The sequence below is a fragment of the Lissotriton vulgaris genome, chromosome 5 (assembly GCF_964263255.1).
Source record: "Lissotriton vulgaris chromosome 5, aLisVul1.2, whole genome shotgun sequence".
NCBI classification, from domain to species: Eukaryota; Metazoa; Chordata; class Amphibia; order Caudata; family Salamandridae; genus Lissotriton; species Lissotriton vulgaris.
In genome coordinates this window covers 1480230547-1480251162 of record NC_141693.1, presented here as the reverse complement: position 1 = coordinate 1480251162, position 20616 = coordinate 1480230547, and the positions used below count along the sequence as shown (strand labels likewise).

The window sequence follows — 20616 nt, the reverse complement described above, 5'->3', positions numbered from 1 at the left end:
TTGCATCTACAAAGTGCAGATAACAGAGTGCACTCCTTAAATTAGAATGTTCAGATTTTGTTTACCTTTCAAGAAAACGCTGTTGATAAAACAAAGGTTAGGGCCAGTGGAGTCATATAATTCTGTGGCTTTTATAACATAGTTACAGATTCATCACACTTGAGATGTAATTTGCAGATTTCAACAAAAAGGACAACGTTACTTACCTAGTAAGCATCTGTTCTTGGCATGTAGAGCTGTAGATTCACATGCTTTGCCTATTCCTGCCATCTATTGTTGGGTCCAGATGTTTGCAAGTTGTTTTTCTTCAAAGAAGTCTTTCCTAGTCACGAGGTAAGGTGACTCCTTCTTTCGGTGATAGTGCGCATGGTCATCAACTCCATTGTTAGATTGTTTTCCCGCAAGAGGGTGAGAATTGAGTAAGTAAGAGTAGTATAAAGATGTCCATGCGTATGTGTATATATGTATGTATGTATATTGAATAACTGCAACAACTATAGGTGCCCGGCAGGCGGCAGGGCACATGTGAATCTACAGCTCTACATGCCAAGAACAGATGCTTATTGAGTAAGTAACATTAGCAGTTTGCAGCATTTCTGCTGTAGATACACATGCTTTGCATAGACTACAAAGCAGTATACTCCCAAAGCGGTGGCAAACGTGTAGATGTTGCAGCTGATTGGAAGTGTGTTTTAAGTATTGCCTGGCCTACATTAGCTTGTTTACGTGCTAACACATCTACACAATAGTGTTAGGTAAATGTGTGTGGTGTAGACCATGTAGTGGTCCTACATATGTCAGCTAGAGGTATGTTGCATAAAAAAGGCTACCGAAGCCCCAACTTTTGTGAGTGGAGTGCGCTCTAGGGGGTATGGTTAAATTTCTTTTAGCTTTAATAGAACATGTTTGAATGCATTTAACAATCCATCTGCAATACTAGATTTTGGGATAGGATTGCCTTTGTGAGGTGAAGCAAATGCAACAAACTTGTTTTGCGAAAGTCTTTTGTCCTATCGATGTAGAACAGTAAAGCCGTTTTTACGTCAAACATGTGAAGAGCGCATTCTGCTACAGAATCAGGTTGAGGGAAAAAAAAACTGGTAACTCAACCGATTGGTTTATATGAAAAGCAAAAACCACTTTGGGAAGGAATTTAGGTTTAGTGAGGAGAACTATCCTGACTTTGTGTAGCTGAAAGAAGGGTTCTTCTAAGGTTAATGGCTGTATCTCACCAACTCTCCTCAGTGATGTGATGGCAATGAGGAAAGAAACCTTCCAAGAGAGAAAATGTAAAGGGCACTTGTGCAATGGTTCAAAAGGTGGCCCCATGAGCCTTGTGATAATGATGTTAAGATTCCAAACGGGGGCAGAAGAAATTCTGGGTGGTATTACCCTTTTTAATCCTTCCATGAAAGCTTTTATTACTGGAACTCTGAATAGTGACAAATGTTGTCTATTCTGTAAGTACGCAGCTACTGCTGCCAGGTGCAAACGAATAGACGAGTAAACCAGGCCAGTTTGTTTTAAATGTAAGAGATAACAAATAATGTTTTGTATAGAAGCATTTAAAGGATCGATTTTGTTGTGTGAAGGATGTTTGTCTGAGTTTCCAAACCACATGCGGAATGAGCATGAGTGGTGGAAAAGCCTAGGCAGTTCATCCATAAGGCAATGCCCTTTGAGAATGGTGTAGAAACCTGGAGCCGAAGCTTGGGCATTTTGTGTTTTTGGCTGTGGCGAACAGGTCTATCTGTGGAAAACCCACTTGTTGGATGTAGGGAAGGAGAACTTGGGAATGAAGTTCCCACTCGAGAATTTGATGTCTCTTTCTGCTGAGGATGTAGGCAATTTGATTGTTTACTCCTGGGAGATGTTCTGCCAGAAGATAAATTTTGTGATAGATTGCCCAATTCCAAATGACTTGCACTAGTGTCGACAGTTAGGGAGAGTGCGTTTCCCCCTGTTTCTGTACATAATACATAGCTGTCATGTTGTCTGTTAGGACTAGAACAGTTTTGGCTATAAAGGTGAGTTTGAAAAGCTTTGAGTGCTAGAAAAACGACTAAAAGCTCTAGATAGGCCCCGTATTGTGTAACCTTTGAGATGAGCCCCCCAGCCTGTTAGAGATGCGTCTGCTGTGAGAACGATCTGTGGAATAGGGTCGATGGCTTGATAAGTTTTGTGGGTTCCACCCCTGCAGAGAGCAATAGGTACGGCTGTCTACCAACGCTAGATCGGTTAATTGACCCTGCGACTGATTCCACTGACTTGCCAGGCACTGTTGTAGGGGACGCATGTGAAGCCTTGCATGGAGTACAATTGCGATGCAAGATGCCATCATTCCCAGTAGTTGCATGAACACTCTGGCTGGTAAAGATTGGTTGGGTTGAAAATGTAGCACCATATTCTGGCTCCATTGGGAGAGGCTAGAGCTTTGATTGTGTCTATACTAGATCCTAAGTACGACTGCATCTGTGACGAATGCAAGGGAGATTTTTGAGCACTGATGGTGAACCCCTGTTGATGAAGTAAATCTATTGTGATCTGTACGTGCTGTAGACCGTGCTGGCTTTGATAAGCCAGTCGTCCAGATAGCAAAGACATGAATTTGTTATCTTCTGAAACAAGCAGCGACTGACAGAAATTTGGTAAAAACTCTGGGCGCTGTAGTCACTCTGAAGGGAAGCACCTTGAACTGGTAATGCTTGCCTGCTAATACATATCGGAGGTATTTGCGATGAGCCGGATAAATCGGAAATGTGTCTTTTAAATCTAGAGTAGACATAAAATCGTCTCTTTGTAAAAGTGGGAGTACCTGTTGAAGTGTAACCATGTGAAAGTACTCAGACAGTATATAATGGTTTAGCCCTCTTGAGATCCAGAATAGGTCTTAGGGAACCGTCCTTTTTGGTGATTAGAAAATACAGAGAGTAAACCCCTGAACCCTGGTACTGTATTGGAACTGGCTCTATTGCTCCTTTTAGTTAGAAGGACTGGACCTCTTGTTTTAGCAAGTGTATGGGTTCTGGAGATAACTTAGGAGATTGTGGTGGAATGTTTGGGGGATTGCTGGTAAGCACTCATTTGTCTGATGTTACAGACTGCCAAATGGGGAAATATTGTTGAAGTCTTCCCCGACAGGTGTGGTGTAATCGGGGGGAAGCGTGGGCAAGGCACTGTTTGTTGGGGGGTGGGGGGAAGGGAGTTGCGGGGTGTGTTGCCCTTACCCCTACCCTTGAAGTTGTTGCCTCTATAACCTCCTCGAAAAAACCCTCTGGAGGGAAAGAACTGGTTGTTACCTTTGTCAGTTGAGGTATTTTGATCTGGGGATGGGGTTTTTGACCCTCCTCTGTAAAGGAAGTGACAAAAGGAGTCTCTGTTGGATGTTGTCTGGAGTGCTCCCATAGATTTAGCTACTTCAGTGTCCTTTCTTTATTTTTTGTAACGCCTGGTCTACTTTAGGACCAAATAGGTGTTCCTTATCAAAGGGTGTGTTAAGAATGGACTGTTTGACCTCAGGTTGAAACCCTTAATTCCTTAACCAAACGTGTGTCCTAAGCAGGATGCTGGTGTTAACCTCTCTAGCTGCGGTGTCTGCAGCATCCAGAGCACATCATATAGAGGAATTAGATATGAGCTTACCTTCATTTACTAAGTCCTGTGCCTTATGCTCATCTGGAAGATATTGGAGCAATTGCTCCATTTCGTCCCAGTGTGCCCTGTCATACCTGGCTAAAAGGCCTTGCGTATCTGCAACGCGCCATTGATTTGCAGCCTGAGCAGCTACACGCTTGCCAGAAGCGTCAATTAACGTAGACTCCTTATCTGGAGGAGGAGCATCTCCCGATGCCTGAGAATTTGCCCGCTTGCGAGCATTAGGTACTACTAAGGAATCTAATGGTAACTGTCCCTTGATAAAGATAGGGTCTCTAGGAGAGGCCTTATATTTTTTGTCCACTCTAGGAGCCAAGATGTGTGCTCTGACTGGGTCTTAAAAAAATCATGTCGCATCATGCCTTTAAGCATGGGAAGTGCCTGTGATGACCTGTGTGTGGATGCCAAAGTCTCAAACAAAAAATCTTCTTCTAGTGACTCTTTGTGTAGTTCTACTCCATGGTAATAAGCAGCACTGGCAATGAGTTATTGGTGTGATGCATTGTCGTCTGGAGGAGAAGGTTAGGCTGGGTAAAGGTCCGGATCAGTATACCTTGGATATCAATTGTGGAATCGGTCCATGGATCTACTGGGCGATTCACACCCCCCCCCCCCCCCACCCCCCACCCCTCCCCTCCCATCATCTGCATCGTCATGGTGAGATTGTAGGGGAATCCGGAGGTGAAATCTGCAAAGGATTCTCAGGTGGTGCTGGAGGTGGCAGATGTAAAGGACTTGTAGCTACAGATTTTTTCTTCAAGGGGATCTTGTAAGAAGTGTCCTCATCCTGAAGCTTGCGTTTTAGAGGTGGTTTTGTGTGAATATGGCGAGTCTCGGGATTAATATGTAGACTCTTGATTCAGTTCAGGTGTTAACAGAGAAGTATCCACTTTCGGATCTGAAGAGGTCTATGTGTTTTGGCGCTGAGGTTTTCAGTGCAGACAGATGCTGGCCTTTCAACGCTGAAGGTTTTGGTTCCGAAGGCTGCTTGGGTCTCGGCAAGGAGGATCTCGGCTCCAAGCCAGATTTGTGCTTGGACCTTGAGTGTTTCGGCTCTGAAGAGGAGTTTTAGCGACCTGGTAACGAGCCGGAAGGCTTGACTAGTTGTTTCGGAGCGGTGCCGATCTTGGCCAGAAGGCAGAGGTGGTGCCGAAGCCTTGTGTTTTTTCGAAGTTTGTGGTGGCAATGGGTCTTCAGTAGTCACGTTACCCACAAGATCATATATAGTACAGGATCCTGTAATTTAGCGAAAAAGCTCAGGTATCAGCCAGGAAGATTGTAAAGATTCTGCTCAAAATCTCTTTTTACCCCTCTACAAATCCGCACTGTACAAAGTGAGGGCCGTTCCTTTTCCTTTCTTGCTCCCGACCGTTGGAATAAGCTTCTGTCTTATCTTCTCTCTATCACTGACCATAACTGTTTTCGTAAGGAATTAAAAACGTGGTTATTTGATAAGAAATAATGCTGTCCAGACCTGACCGTCAGTCTTTTGGAGTTCTGCAAGCGCCATGAGACCTTATTGGTGATTTGTGCACTCAATAAATTCCTTTGACTTTGCTCCTGCGGCAGTTCTTCGGCGTTGAGGTCTATCTCTAGCTCCGAGTCTTGTTCGGAGAAGGCTTCCTCCCCCTCTGCTGCTGATGCCTTAATGCTTCTTGGCCGGAGTCTTCACAGAAGATGTCCGGCGTATCTTCAATGCTTTGACACTACATCTCTCGATGACGAGCCTGACACTCGCGAAGAGTCTACTTTAATCAGAACGATCTGCAAGGGTCACAATTTTCTTCCTTGTGCTCAGGAGACAAGCACAAGTTGCGCACTTCGTGTGAGTCGGTGCAGAGATACTTCGCGTGACACCGAGGACAGAATTTAAATGGAGTCCGATCCATCGATCTAGAACGGTTAGGCCACGAAGGCCATCCACAAAGCTTTTTGATGGAAGGTCGATTCTGATATTGAAACGATACGCGGAGAAGTAGGAAAGTGTACAGAAACAATACCGTCAAGGGTAGGGAGGATTGTGTGTCGAGGGGAACCCAAAGAACGGTTTCGAACCGGAGCCCAGCAAGTTACATCCGAACCAGATGGCGGGAAAAAACAATCTAACAATGGAGTCGAAGGCCATAAGCACTGTCACCGAAAGGAGGAGTCACTGTACATTGTGACTAGGAAAGACGTCTTCGGAAAAAAACAACTCACAAACATCCGGACCCAACACTAGATGGCAGGAGTAAGCAAAGCATGTGAATTTACAGCACACATGCCTCAAACATATATTTCCAGCACAAATGGATCAAAATAATACTGCCCAGAGAAAGTGACCCCATAATTTAGTCCTTTGTTGTCACACAATCCTAGTGGCACTAACAATGTAATGCTCTGCAGAGTGCTTTAGGGGCTGGCGTTACAATTAGTAAAAATGTTGGTAAATCCTCTAGTATTAGCACTTTCTTGACTGTTGGACTTTTCTGCAGAACTGTGAAGTTGTTGAAGACGCCTACCAATATCGAAGGCGAGTGTGTATCTGTTATCAACAGACTAGGAAACTGGGTACTTTATCTCAGACTAAAACCTGGACTCCAGCATCTCACTGACTCTATAGCAATGAGATTAACAATTTGAAAAAAGAGTCTCTCCTCTATTATAGTTGCCACCACTTTCGGGTCTAAAACAGACGTCTCCAACCTTTTCTGTGGTGAGAGTTACATATGTTTGGTGAAAATCATTCTGAGCTAATGAAGGCCAAGCAGCTTGTGCATTGTAACCAGAAACCCCTAAGCTCGGCTTCATTGACTTTAAGCCTAATATTCATATGCTATGAACAAAATCCTTTGACGAGGGGCACTATGACAGATGCAATATGTGTCACTGAGAGCATGGTCTGTGGGTATGAATGTACATGTGTGTGTATGACTGGGATACATATTTATGAGTGATTAAAGGCCTGTGTCTTATGTACTTGTGGTACAGGGCATACCTGTCACCATATGTGCCACCGTTATATGTATAACACAAACATACAGCCATTTTTTAAATGGGACCCATTTATAATTCAAAAATTGTTTTCTAAAAATGTTCATAATATAAAATATTTTTTCTTCACTTCAAATTTCTCTCATTTCAAAAAACATACTGTATTTTACAGTTATATATATATAGCATAGTGTCTACTGGTCACTGGGAAAAAGATGCCTACTGTTTGTAGATGGGACACTTTTTTGAAATTGCAAAACATTAAAATGAAGAGTTAACTTAATAATTAAGTTAACTCTTCATTTTAATTTCCTTCAATTTAAAAGCATTCAGAAACCCCATTTTATGCTCAACCTTCAATACTGAACTGACAAGAACTTTTATTTAAGAGTTAAATAACTCAGTGTTTCAGTTCTTCACCTATGTGCACCACCCTGGGTCATAAAGCTTAGAGAACTGCTCATTATGAGGCCTTGCTATCTGCAGCTTGAAGATAATAATGTAAAATACACAACCTTCCCTTTACTTAAAAAAAAAATGCAACACATTTATTGACCTGGTGCTTCTTTAAAAATGAACTCAAGGCTACGAGTGATCCTCGAGATTTTGATCAATGTGTCTCTAAAGATTATAAAGCCCAACAAGGTATTGAAAATGCTCAGTCACCAACAAATTAAGTTTCAGACTTTTCCCTGTCCCAATGGCTCCATACCAAATTCACTAAGTTCCGGACTTCAAAAGTCACACTTGTTGGGATAGTGAATGTATCCAATCACCGAAAAGAGTGACTCTTATGGCTTGTCGATACACATGGTTCTGAATTTGATAGTGGATAAAACAATACAAAACTACAATCTATAGTGTGGAGAGGAGAGGTGTTGCAGACATTAGACAACATTATGATCACACCATAAAGAATCTGGACATGCAAACAAGATATTTTTTCCAAATCCAACTATTAGATGGCAGGGGACACATAGCATATGAATCTAGAATAGTTCCACAGAGGCAACTAAGTACAGCATGGGTAGCTTCTCACACACTCAACGGTAGCGGTCAGCAACAGATTAAGCTTTCCTCACACAAAGTGAACAAGTAGAACATAGACACCAGCAATAAAGACTTCACATCCACACAATTATGCACAACACAGGAAGGAGCCGCAGAAAACAACATTTATAACATGACCAACAGCAATGCACACTATTCTTTCACACAGAGAAGAGTACAAAACAGTGAGCAGCATGTCAAGTTCTGCATGTTTTCACAATAAACAACCAGTTACATAAGTGCATGATGTCCTTATACACAACGAGGTTGACTCGGCAGCAATCTAGCAAAAGAAAGGCATGGCAGCTGTTAAGAGCCTGGGTGGCAACGCTCATCTTGGTTGAAGTGGAACGCACTTACCATCATTAGGCACTCCATCTAGCTCAATAGTAGTGGTTTTCGGCTTCTTTTTGGGTGGCTGCGAACCATCAACTGAGATTGGCCTCTTCTTATCTGGGGCCACTTCCTCCTCTCCGACGGGCACTTGACCAGCCTCAGGCACTGGCCCATAGGGGTTCTCCTCCGGATCCTCTACCTCAGGGGCGATAGGTAGGTAGAGCAAGGACTTTAGGTCCTCCAGCTCCTCGTCACTGCAATATACGCAAAGAGAATTTGGGTAAAGTCCTCGCTTCACACTAAGGTCAACTAAAAGGCACAAGTCTTGCAGGCAAACTATGAATCTTGTCAGGAGACAGACCCCATGTTCAATTTCAGATGAAAAGCTGCAGAACACCCATGGCAATGGTCAGGCGGAGGAGCACAGCTTTTCAAATCCATGAAGAATATTTCAGCGCCATAATCCATTTACAAATTTACAAGACCTGTTTGATGTGTGGGTAAGAGACCAATAGATTGTTGCAGTGGTGAGGACATGGGTCAAAAAGTAGTCCTCCTTAAACAAATGTGTCTTGAAGGAGGAAACTGACTATGTTGTCTGCTCGAAGTTCTCTCGATAAGATATTCCACAGCCCGGCCTCTGACATAAGCCTGCTGCTGATCCGAAGCTTAAGTAGCATTTTATTAAGATGGAGCAAAAGCATACTTTTCCCCCAAAATGCCTTCTGAGCAATTACGAGGACCTTAACCTGAATCCTAATTTGAACAGGTAGATGAAATAGGCAAACCAAATCGTTAAGAGATCTGATCCCTGGGCAAACACATACATATCACTCTGAAAGATCTGTTTTGCATTTGATCACTATAGATGGGTTTGGGTGTTTCTCACAGATGTTTTGAGTTCCTGGGAGGCAGGTGTTTGCCTCATTGCTGGGTACAGATTCAGGTCAGCTGGGTAGGAATACCAAGTGACAGGTGTGGTTTTAGGCACTGGATATGGTTACCAAGAATTGGATGAGCTAAGTAGGACTGCCAAGGGACAATTGAGCTGGGTAACATTACTAAGAGGATGGACAGGTGTGCTTTCAGAATATAGACACAGTAACCAAGATGTGGGGCTGGTTCTCAAAGCTTGGCACATTTAGCAAAGGGATGTACAAGGTTAACGGGATGGGACTGCTTTTCAAAACTGGTTACGTTTACAAAGGTAGGGTGTACTACCAAGGCTGGGGAGGTCAACAAATCTCTTAAGGGCAAAGTACTTCCGTGGGCAGTGCAGGATTACCTACCAGCACAATGACCATCGGGATGGGGACAAAGATGATAGGCAGCATTACTAAGGCTGGGTGTGTTTCCCAAGGCTACGAAAATCTATCATGTCTATCCAGCTTTCAGTCTGGAACAGGGGTCTCCAACCTCTTCTATAGGGAGAGTTACTTTAGATCATTGACAACATTCCAATACCACTTCCCAACATAAGGATTTTGAAAGGGTACACAACTCAAACACCTTGACTCGAGTATCCCCAGTTGTGCTTCAGTGAGCTTTACAACACTGTTACTTTAAAACGCCTTATCACAAAAGGGAGACGAGCAAAAAAAGAAAATGAAGACTAGGAAAGGAGCAAAGGAAAGAAAATGAAAGAAATGGAAATGAATGAAGAAAGAAAAAGAAAAGAAGTAGAAAAACAAACCATCAGAAAAATAGAAAGCAAGAAAGAAAAGAAAGCTGCAGAAACATGGAAGAATGAAAGAAATTAAGATAAAAGTCAAACAACAAAAAAGGGAATTAAAGGAAAGAAAGAAAGAAGCAGGAAAGGAAACAAGTCAAACAAAAGAGCAGCAGAAAAAAGAAAAAAGTTCAAACAAGAATAAACAAAATGGAGAGAATGACAGCCAAGAAAGAAGAACATTAAACAAATAATAATTAGGAAGGATTGAGCAAGAAAAAAGTAAAAAAAATAAAAAATAAAAAAAAAAAGAAGAGCGGGAAAGAAACCGAGATAAGGAATAACAGGTAAATAGGAGAAGAAAGAAAAAAATAGAGAGAAAAACAGCAAGAACGGAAATGAAAGGATGAAAAGAAAAGACAAAAGAGAAGGAAGAAACATAAGCACTCAAAACATAGAAGGAGTGAGAAAAGAGGAAACGAAAGAAAGAGGGGAGAAAAGTGAATACAGAGGGGAAAAAGTCTAGAAATAAAAGACAACGATCCAAGGATTGGGGGTTAAAGACCAGGGTCTCACAGAACAGGGTGCACATTGTTTCAAAGTGCTACCTTTGGAAAAGGGCAGTTGCATATTTTTAAGCCAGCAAACTGTGGGCTACAAAGAGGGAAGCAGCGAGTTCCTAGTAGCTCACAATCAACCTGTTAGACACCCATGGTCTAGAAGCTAGAGCTACCACACAGCAGGTGTGCTTTATTGAGCAGGGCAATGCTTTGACAAGCTGGAGTGCTTCTCAGAGAAAGATAAGGCTGCAAATGGGCATCTGTACTTCTCACACCTAAGGAAGGAAGGGATGGATGAGTGTTACTCTGACCAGCAAGGCTAAAAGTGCTTAAGAATGTTTCTCAGAACTGGGAGGATTACCATAGGAGGGAAGATCAGTTTTCGGAGATTCAAATGGTTGCCACGGTGCGGGTGTGTGTCTAAGAGATGGCAACTATTACTGTGTGAGAAGATGTGCTTATCAGAGCTTGGAAAGGTGACCATGGGCAAGTGAGCTTCTCAGAGCTGTGAAGAAACACCATGGGGTTGATGTGCTTCTCGGAGTCTAAAAGGGTTGCCATGGTCTGAGTGTACTTTGCAGAATGGATCAGATTACATGCTTATGTGTGCTTCTTAGAGCCATGGAAGAAGGAATAAGCCTGTTGTAGGTAGGTTGAAATGGTCATTGCGCTTCTCTGTGCTAGGAAGGGCTACTATACTCCCGTTGTACTTCTTAGAGCAAAGAAGGGCTACGGTGGACAGGCCTGCTTCACAGGGCTGGAATGATTACCAAGTAGCAGGTTGCTTCTCAACGATGGGAATGATTGCTATGGTGTAGAAGTGTTTCTCAGAGATAGGAAAGACTATTATGGGCTAGGTGTGCTTCTCAAACTCTGGGGAAAGGGTGCGTCTGAGAGCTAGTAAAAGTTACTTTATGGGTGGTGTGTCTCTCAGAGCAGGGAAGTATTAGCAATGTAGAGGTGAGTCGACTGAATTAAAAAGTTTCCCAACAATATTCTTAGCTCTTTCACCTGCTGCAAAAAGCAGCAATCGGATCCACACTGGTAACATCCACCTCTTCGTCCTCAGCTGCGTCTCCACCTGAAAATGAAATAAAGAAATAATGTAATACCCAACCTACAAGGGAAAGCATGGGTGTGTACAAGGCCGCTGTATATTTTATTTATGAGGGTTTTTAAATGGACTTGCACCCCCACCCCCATGGGTATCAGAGCACAGAATGTTGTTGGATAAATAAAAGCATGTGCTGCAGTAATATGTACAATAATCATCAAAGTGATTGAGGGTGGGTGTCAAGACGGATTATAGTTAAAGATATCAAAAACAGAGGCGCAGAAATTCTATATGTATAGTGCAGGTAAATAAGGGTGGTGTATAATTTGGAATAGGATACGGAGAAATGGTTTCGAGTGTGGGACCATGAAATTGGTAAGTCTCAATCAGTGTGGAGGTAAGTACATTCTATGGGGGAAGAAACACAGCAGTAGAGTTCCCCTGAATCATTGGAATGTAGAATAAGATTGCATTCCTATCTACACTTGTGCACATGTTGGGTAATAATGAATATAGCAAGTATCACGGTTTCTTACTTTTAATTTACCATGAGAATAAGCTAACAGGAGGAGATGGTAACAGGGAGGAGGAAAAAAATTGTTACTTACCTGTATACTATGGTTCTCCAGTATTATCTTTCATAGATTCACATGCTTGTATCTTCCCCGTCGTCATGGTGGGAGTCTCACGGTAAAAGAATAACCATAGCAGTAAAAGAAAAAACTGCCTAGAAACCATAGAAGAGTATATCCTTGGGTAACCACTTATCCTCATTATGTGGCCCAAACAACAGCCAATCAGATGCCAGCCCTCAGATACACCATACCTCAGATTTCCAACAGACCAAGAGTGAGCCACGGGTGAAAACAGAGATAAGGGTGGTCTACCTAAGAAGAAACGGGGAGGCGGGCGGGTCGCATGTGAATCTATGAAAGATAATACTGGAGAACCCTAGTGTACAGGTAAGTGACTATTTTTTTCTCCAGTATTGAATCTTTCATAGATTCACATGCTTGTATCAGAATACATAGCAGTCCTTATCCTTTGTCTCTAGGGCTCTGCTTTGTCACTTTTTTTTAATTTATTTCTTTTTTTTAAACGCTATACTGTATATTTTGAAATTGCTATAAGAAAAGAGACTCATTAAGAACTACGAAACGGTCCTTTACAGCTGTGAAAATGTATACATACACAATTATATATTTAACAAACCATATAGTGAAAGACAAGTACCTTAGTGAAACAGGTGCCGCAGAACTACTTGACCCACTGCTGAATCTGCTTTCCACTCCGTGCCCAGACAATAATGTCTGTTAACGTGTGCACATTTGTCCATGTTGCCGCTTTGCGAATGTCCGTTAGCGAGACACCTGCCGGCAGAAGCTGCCATCTTCCGAGTGGAATGAGCGCGCACTCACATGTGCAAAGGTTTTCCTGCTTTTTTATGACATAAAACAATGGCAGATGCAACACCTCTAGAAATGGAAGTTATTGAGAGGGCCAAACCTTTCCTGGGCCCAGAATAAGCTACACGTAGTTGATTTGTTTTACGAAAAGACTTTGTTTTGTCTATGTAGAATTTGAGACATCTCCTAATGTCCAACGTGTGCAGAGATTTTTCTGCTGCAGTAGTTCGGATTTTGAAATATGTGGCGAACACAATTGGCTCATTGAGATGAAAAGCCGTAGGAATTTTAGGAATAAACTTTGGGTTTGTCCTGAGAATTACTTTATCTTGTCTGAATTGTAGGAATAGCTCCGTAACCGAAAATGCTTGGGTCTCGCTGACCCTCCTGGCCGAAGTGAGGGCAAGAAGTAAAGCTACTTTCCATGTCATGAACAGCAATTCAGCCTTGTGAACCGGTTCGAACAGAGCTCTCATGAATTGAGACAAAACCGTGTTGAACTGCCAATGAGGCGATGGGTGTTTAATTTGTGGTTACAGTCTGAACAAACCTTTTAGGAATACTTTAATCAGTCTTTCAGACCAAAGCGAGGGACAATCTGGTGTTCTGCGTATATGGAGATAGCCGCCAGATGTACTTTTATTGATGCATGAGAAAGACCGGCCTTGGCTAGGTGTAGTAGATACGGAAGTATTTGCTCTGGTGAAGAATTAAAAGGGTGTAAAGCTTGTGATGAACACAAATTGCAAATCTCTTCCATTTTGCTGTATAGGTTTTGCTAGTAGAAATTGCTCTAGAAATTGCTAGTATCTCTCAACATTCTTGAGGAATATCTAACGATTGAAATTCATGCTCATAAGGTTCCAAGCTGACAAATTTAGAGAGGTAAATTGCGGGTGAAGAACCTGTCCTGGTTTCATGGAAATTAGATTCTGTATTATTGGAAATTGCACTCTGGGTTCCACTGACAATTGGATGAGTTCCGTGTACCAGAACTGTCTTGGCCAGGGGGGCTATCAAAATTATGTGACATGGTTACAACCGGATTTTCCTTAGAATCCTCGGAAGTAGGGGGAATGGGGGAAACGCTTATGCAAACATCCCTGTACAGCGAAGGTGCAGAGCATTTCCACGTGATACTGTTTGTGAAAATCTGCTTGTGAAATGTTTGCATTTCTTGTTTTATTGATTTGCAAACAAGTCTAATTTCGGTTTGCCCCATAGACTGAATATTCGTAGGAGTATATTGTGATTCAGTTCCCATTCGTGACACATGGTAGGTGATCTGCTTAGGTAATCTGCCCTTGTATAGTGCACTCCAGGAATGTGCTCTACCTGCAGAGCGATGTTGTGCTGTAAGAGCCAATTCCAAATTTCTTGGGCTTGAGCTGACAGGGATTTTGACTGCGTGCCACCTTGCTTCATAGATAAAACATTGTTGTCGTACTGTCGGTCCTGACTAGAACCGGCAAGCCACGGATTCTGGGAAGGAAGGCTTGAAGACCCAAGAATACCGCTTTTAATTCCAATAGATTGATGTGCAGTGCTGCCTCATGAGTGGACCAATGACCTTGAATCTCTAGGTCTTGTAAGTGTGCTCCCCAACCTTGTAAGGAAGCGCCTGATGTCGTGACAGTGAGAAAGTGCCATCTTTCTTGCATTGGTATGCCCCCACTTTTTTTTGACTTCTGATGTGCTTTGACTGAGTGTGCCCGGGGCTCCTGCCAACCAGGTACCCAGGGCCTGTGTTCCTTTCCTAAAACTGTGTTGAAACTAAAACCCAATTGGCATCTCTGGCCACCTGTCAGCCCCTAATAAATGGTTCCCTAGGTACCCAGGGCATGGTGACCAGAGAAGACCCCTAAGGACTGCAGCACTTATTGTGCCACCCTTAGGGGCCCTGTACCCTGGCACCCACACACTACCTTTGCAGGCTGAGTGCATAAGTACAGAACGAAACTAAGAGTCGACATGGCACACATCCCTGTGTGCCATGCCCACAAACCCACGGCCCTGACATACCTCAGTCACCCCTCTAGCTGGGTGCCCTATGCTCGTGGTGTGGGCACAGGCGCATGAGCCCTGTGCCCCTACAGTACCCATGGCCATTCCTGGGCACTGTAAGTGCAGTGATGCCATTAAGAGTATATGGTCCTGGGAGGTCAACATTACGAACTCCACAGCACCATAATGGCTACACTGAAGACTGACAAGTTTGGTATCAAACTTCTCAGCACATTAAATCCACACTGATGCCAGTATGGGATTTAATGAAAAATGCACCACAGAGGGCATCTTAGAGATGCCCCCTGAAACCTAACCACAAACCACGTCTGGACTGAGAGGCTGCCTAGGCTGCCACACAGCAGTAATGTTGCTGGACCCCTGGGTGGAGAGCCCCCCGCTCTCCTGGGCCTGCACCAATGCACATCCTGGGCGAGGTGCTAGGTCTCTTCCACCAGGATGGGCAGGGGGAAGCTTCAAAGGCCTGCTGCCTCTGTGAGCTTCTCCAGACCATTTGCTGTACCCAGCAACTGGCCCCCACCAGTCCTGACCCCCACTCTGGCGGGAAGATTGGCGGGAAAAACTATGTCAGGAAGGGGATGTGCCAGCCTGTGCCAACCCCACCCCTCAGGTGGGGAAGACGAGGTGAAGCACGACCCCGGGCTCCGGCCATCTTGGAGATGGGGAGCACTGCCCAATCACAGCTAGGCTCCTGCCCCCCTCCCACAGGCAGGAACCTATAGGTCCCTGCCCTTGCCCTACCTGTAACGCCCCTAAATTCAATATTTAGGGGCTCCCTGAACCTTCCTTCCTCAGATCCCGATAAGCAAAGAAGAAAGAAGATCAAGAAGAAAGAAGATCAAGAAGAAGACCCGCCGTGCAGCTGCTAACAACAGGACGACCCCAACTGACTTGGCCCCGGCCTATCGATCCCGGCACCTGTTCCTGCCTAATCCCGGCGACTCCAGCGGACAGCAACCTTGGGGCACCCTGAGGACCTGCCTGCCTGGACCCTCTTGAAGATTTGGACTCCCATCAGCAAAGGCTCTGCTGCAACAACTCCCTCTGTTGCCAGCCAGGAAGCTTCGGACCAGCCCAATCTGCACGCGCCAGGCCCCGCCTGTGCCAGAGTGATCCAAGACCACGAGGACGTCCCCCCGGCGACTGGGACCCTAAGTCCAGTGCCCAAAGACCCTCCTCGACGAACCAGACGACGCCTGCAGACTCAGAACCAGGGCCCTCCCCCAACCGCGACCAGCTGAGGGTAACCTTTTCCGACCCCCAAAGACACCCCTGCACCCGGCGCCCGGCAATGCCCTGCGCCTTCCTTTGGGGTGCTTACCTGTGCTCCAAGATCCCAACTTACCTCTGGAAGTGGTGGTCACCCCTGAAGAGTCTCCGTCCCCAAGCCTGCAACCTTTGTTCATCGTTCACCTGTCCCATTGAATAACCTTGAGTGCCAGACGGCTCAAAAGCAGCCTGCACCCAGCCGCCCGAGTACCGCTGGCCGTGCCACCTTTGTCCTATCCTACTTCCCCCTTTGCCCTGAGCAAGTGACCAGGAGCCCAGCTCCCACAGCCGTGTGGCCTGCTAGCCAGCAGCCACCAATCGGAGGCCCCCTGCCCCTCGTTGGATAACATTGGGCCTAACTACCTCTGCACCCAGCCGCCCATGTGCCGCTGAGGGTGAACCAACTGTACCTACCTGACCCTGAGGGACCCCTGAGTCTATGCCCAGAACCTTAACTTCAAAAGTCGAGTACTCACCTGGAAACCGGTAACTCACTTACCTGCCGTTGGATAACATTGACTGGCTTGACTCGAAAAATATTCTAAGCGTGAAGTTTTGGAAACTTAAAATATTCATATAAAATCACCCGAATTCCGATTCCCGAAGTACTCACCTGTGATCAGGAGAGAAGCCAGTACTGTACCTTGTGGTCCCGTACTGAACCGCAAAAGTAATCCTTACCGGGTTTACTAGTAACTTGGATTTTCTCCATAGGAATCCATTGTCTGCTTTTCTATGAAATTTCTTCGAAGTGTCTACTTTTGAAAACCTGAAATATTCTTTAAAAATCATACGAAATACTGGAACGTAATTACTTACCTGTTTTAAGTTGAGACCCCAGTGCTGGACCTAGGAGCCTAGTACTGGATTACAAAAGTAACAAGATCGTACTTTACCTGCAACCTGAATTTTCTCCCATTGGATAACATTGTCAGATTTTCATTGAAAAGTTTTTAAGTGTAAACTTTAAAACAGCTTCATATTCCTGAAAAATCACTACAATAACTAAAACGTTTATACCAAACTGTTATCAGCTTATACCCCAGGACTGAATCTAGGATCCAGTCCTGGACCTACCAAAGTAATCCACACAGTAATCAACTGTACTTATATGATGAGAACCCATTGAGATCAATGCTAAAGTGTGTTTAGAATTGCGTTGCCTACTGCAACCCCTGTACCTATTGTGTTCACAAAGTTTATTGCCTTTCTACAAAGTACTCATCTGAGACCTCTCAAATTGACAGTAGTATATTTTGTTACCTGTTCGTTCTAGAAATAAAACATCTATATCTTTGATATAAAAACAATTGGCTGGAGTTTAGTCTTTGAGTGTGTGAAACCTTTTGCTGACTGAGTGTGTACAACAAATGGTTTACACTGTCCTCTGATACTGCCTTACTGCTCGACCAAGCTACCACTTTAGAGAGTAAGGTCACACCTGGCTTTAACCTCTGTCATACCTCTGGGGTTTGTGGACTCTATACACACTGTACCTTATTCTGGTCCAGTTTATATAGAGCCACTTTCTCACAATGACGTAATTGGGAGACTGAGGTTCAAAGAGGAGACCCTTTGTCCCTGATGCCCCACCATGACAGTGCGAGCTTGATCGGAGTGTTGATATTGAGTTTGTCCTCAAATGAACCCAGGGCTTGAACCCATTGCTTGTCTAGAGATTTTTGCAGTGGTCTCATGCGCAGGCGACAGTTGGGAACCAATGGGATGCAGGATGACATCAGTCCCAGAAAAGATTTGAAGATCCTGATTGAAGTAGACCTTTTTGATTTTCTTGATGCTGTCAAACGCAAAATCTTTTGTATGAGTTCTTCCGAAGTGTATGCTTTAGCTTCCTGAGTATTTAACATTGCTCCGAGGAATTGAAGTGACTGTGCTGGGATAAGGAAAGACCTCTTTGCTTATCCGAAGCCCTAAATCTTGGAATAGGTCCATGCAACCTACTAGGGGCCGTTGCGCTTCCTAGTACAATGTGCCTTTTATCAGCCAGTCGTCCATATATGGAAAAATCTGGAGACCTTGCTGCCTCAAGTGTGCTGCGACCGGCGCCATACACTTTGTGAAAACCCTTGGTGCAGATCTGATGCAGAAGGGCAATACTTTGAATTGGTAGTGGCGCACCGCCACCACGAACCGCAGATACTGTCTGTGCTTTCTGTGAATTGGGATATGGAAATATGCATCCAAGAGGTCTAATGATGCCATGTAATCTCCACTGCATAGTAATAAGAGGATTTCCTGCAGAGACAGAACCAAAATGTTTATGTATGTGTTCAGACTTCTGAGGTCCATTACCTGCCTCCATTTGGTAGAATGATTTTTCTTTATAAGAAAAAATTGTGAATAGAATCCTTTCCCTAGTTGTTCTAGGGAAACTTCTTCGATTGCTCCTTTCACAATGAGAGCTAAGACTTCTGCCTTGAGGGCTGAGAGATGGTTTTGCTTCCTGTGAATAGGTGGTTGAGTTGGAGGTTTTTGTAAGAATTCTAGGGTGTGGCCTTGCTGTATATTGTCCAACACCCATTTGTCGGAAACTATTGACTCCCAATGATTGAGATAACGAGAGAGGTAATGGATCTGCTTGAGGAGCGACTGGGCTGGTGGCACCTGAAGAGCGTCACTGCCTCCGACCGGAGTCCTGTGTCTTTCCTCTCGCAGCAGGTTTCCTCCTAGCCTGCTGTTGATAGGTGGTGTTAGTGGACCAATACTGATGATTATTGGAGAATTGACTGTACCCCTGCTGTTGGGAAGGTTGGTACCTGTTTGACTGAAAGGAGGATCGCTGATGGTATTGTCCTCTCGATCCTCCACCACGAAAATATTGAAAACGGCCCTGCTGTAAGGACCCCAGATCTCTAGCTGTGTCCGTGTCTGCCTTTATCCCCATAAGCACCGCGTCAATGTGCTTCCCGAAAAGGCTCTCCCCATCAAAAGGCATGTCCATGATTTTGGCTTGGACTTCAGGTCTGGAAGATGTGGCTTTCAGCCATCCTTGCCTGTGGAGCGCCACTCCTCCAGCCATCTGCCTGAAGCCCACAGATACGATGTCTATTGCTATGTCAATGGACTCAGACGTTGCTCTGGCTCCGTCCAGGAGAATTGTAGTCGCTTCCTCTCTCTTGTCGTCTGAAAGGTGGGACAGAATTGGGGCGATGTCCGACCACATTTGTCTATTGTATCGGCTGACGAGTGCCAGTGCTTTTGCTGCCCTGATGGAAGCTGCTGCCATCAGTGCAAAGCGCTTTCCCACACTATCCATCCTCTTATACTCTTTGTCAGGGGGAGCCAAACAGGCGGAGACCGGATTTTTGAAGCGTCTCTGTGCTGCCTGCGTAACAACCGACTCAGGACGTGGATGTCCTATCAGGCACCAGGTGAAGTCTTAGGAGCACGGTATTTCTTCTCAATTTTTGGAATTGAGGCTGGTACTGAGGCCGGATTTTTCATCAATTTTAGACCTTCATCCCATATATGTTGGATTATTGGGATGGTTCTTATAGATTTTCGAGATGTTTCCTTAAAATCATATAGAAAACATTAATTCTCCTTCACAGGCAATGAAAGTTCAAACCTCTTCGAGGCTTTTTCCATCAGATCATGGAAACTGGCAATGTCCTCCGGCGGAGAGCTTGCTGAGGTAGCGGTGACGAAGGTGATGTTGGAACAATATATTGATCCCATTCATCTCCTACGATGTCATCTTGGAATATTTCTCCTTCCTCTGATTGGTCTTCGTGATCACTCTACACGAGGTCATCCCGAATAGTTATTATTTTCGGAGTGTCTACTCTTTGCACTGGAGGCGGAGATTTAACTAATGGTGCCTGAACCACTCTCTGTGATATATTTGCTGAGGTGGAGGTCGGAGCATTATCCTCTGGAAAACGACGATAATAGCTGTTCATCATGTGCCTTAAATCAGATGTTAAAGATAAAGGTACTGACATAGACTCCTCCTGTACATTGGGATGCGCTTCCTCCTCTTCTTCATAATTATAAGCTTGATGGAAAGATTCATTATGTTTATACTCCTGTACCAGACGATCTTTAAAGGAGAATTGTTCCTGTACTTCCTGGAATTCTTCTTCATCCGACACTTGACTTTTAATGTGCAGTTGAGAGAGACTATAGGCTGGTCCATAAGGGCCTTCCTCCTCAGACTCCCAGGAGACAATCCAGAATAGTGGATTGAAGAAGCGGGGACATTTTTGGTGTGGAACACTCTGCCTTGTCTGTCGACGGAGCAAATGGTGTAATTGAGATGTGGAGGACTTCATCATCGGAGATCTAAAACCAGTCACTGTAGAAGGCTTGCTCGTCGACGCTCTAGTCGACGGCGTAGATGCCGTCGACTATAGTCTCACACTCACCGTCGACGGTGTCGTAACAGCTGTCGACGACGCCGTCTGTAGGAGAGTAGGATCTGCTTACTATGGTTACCCCCACTTTTGACTGGTGTTTCACTGTTTTTCAACTTTAGTCTGGCTGGGGCCCTGCTATCCAGGACCCCAACCTAGCTGCTTGGTTTTGTGTGAGAGGGTGCCCATGCATGAGAAGGGCCCCTATGCAGCTTTCAAAATCTATTCTCTGATGATGTTCTGT

At 44.5% G+C, this 20616-nt stretch overlaps 1 protein-coding gene across 4 annotated transcripts in view; it reads right to left on the bottom strand.

The window, feature by feature from the left end:
* Positions 1 to 20616, bottom strand: part of RBBP5 (RB binding protein 5, histone lysine methyltransferase complex subunit) — a 225494-nt gene that overhangs the window by 37031 nt on the left and 167847 nt on the right. For 2 of the 4 annotated variants that reach the window (XM_086923451.1, XM_086923453.1), the window contains exons 11-12: positions 11254 to 11323; positions 8038 to 8267 (exon numbers count right to left, since the gene is read on the bottom strand). In XM_086923451.1, the coding sequence (XP_086779577.1) occupies positions 8038 to 8267; positions 11254 to 11323 (300 nt within the window). Of the gene's footprint in view, positions 1 to 8037; positions 8272 to 11253; positions 11324 to 20616 lie in introns of all 4 variants that reach the window. The other 2 variants (XM_086923450.1, XM_086923452.1) reach the window with 1 other exon arrangement.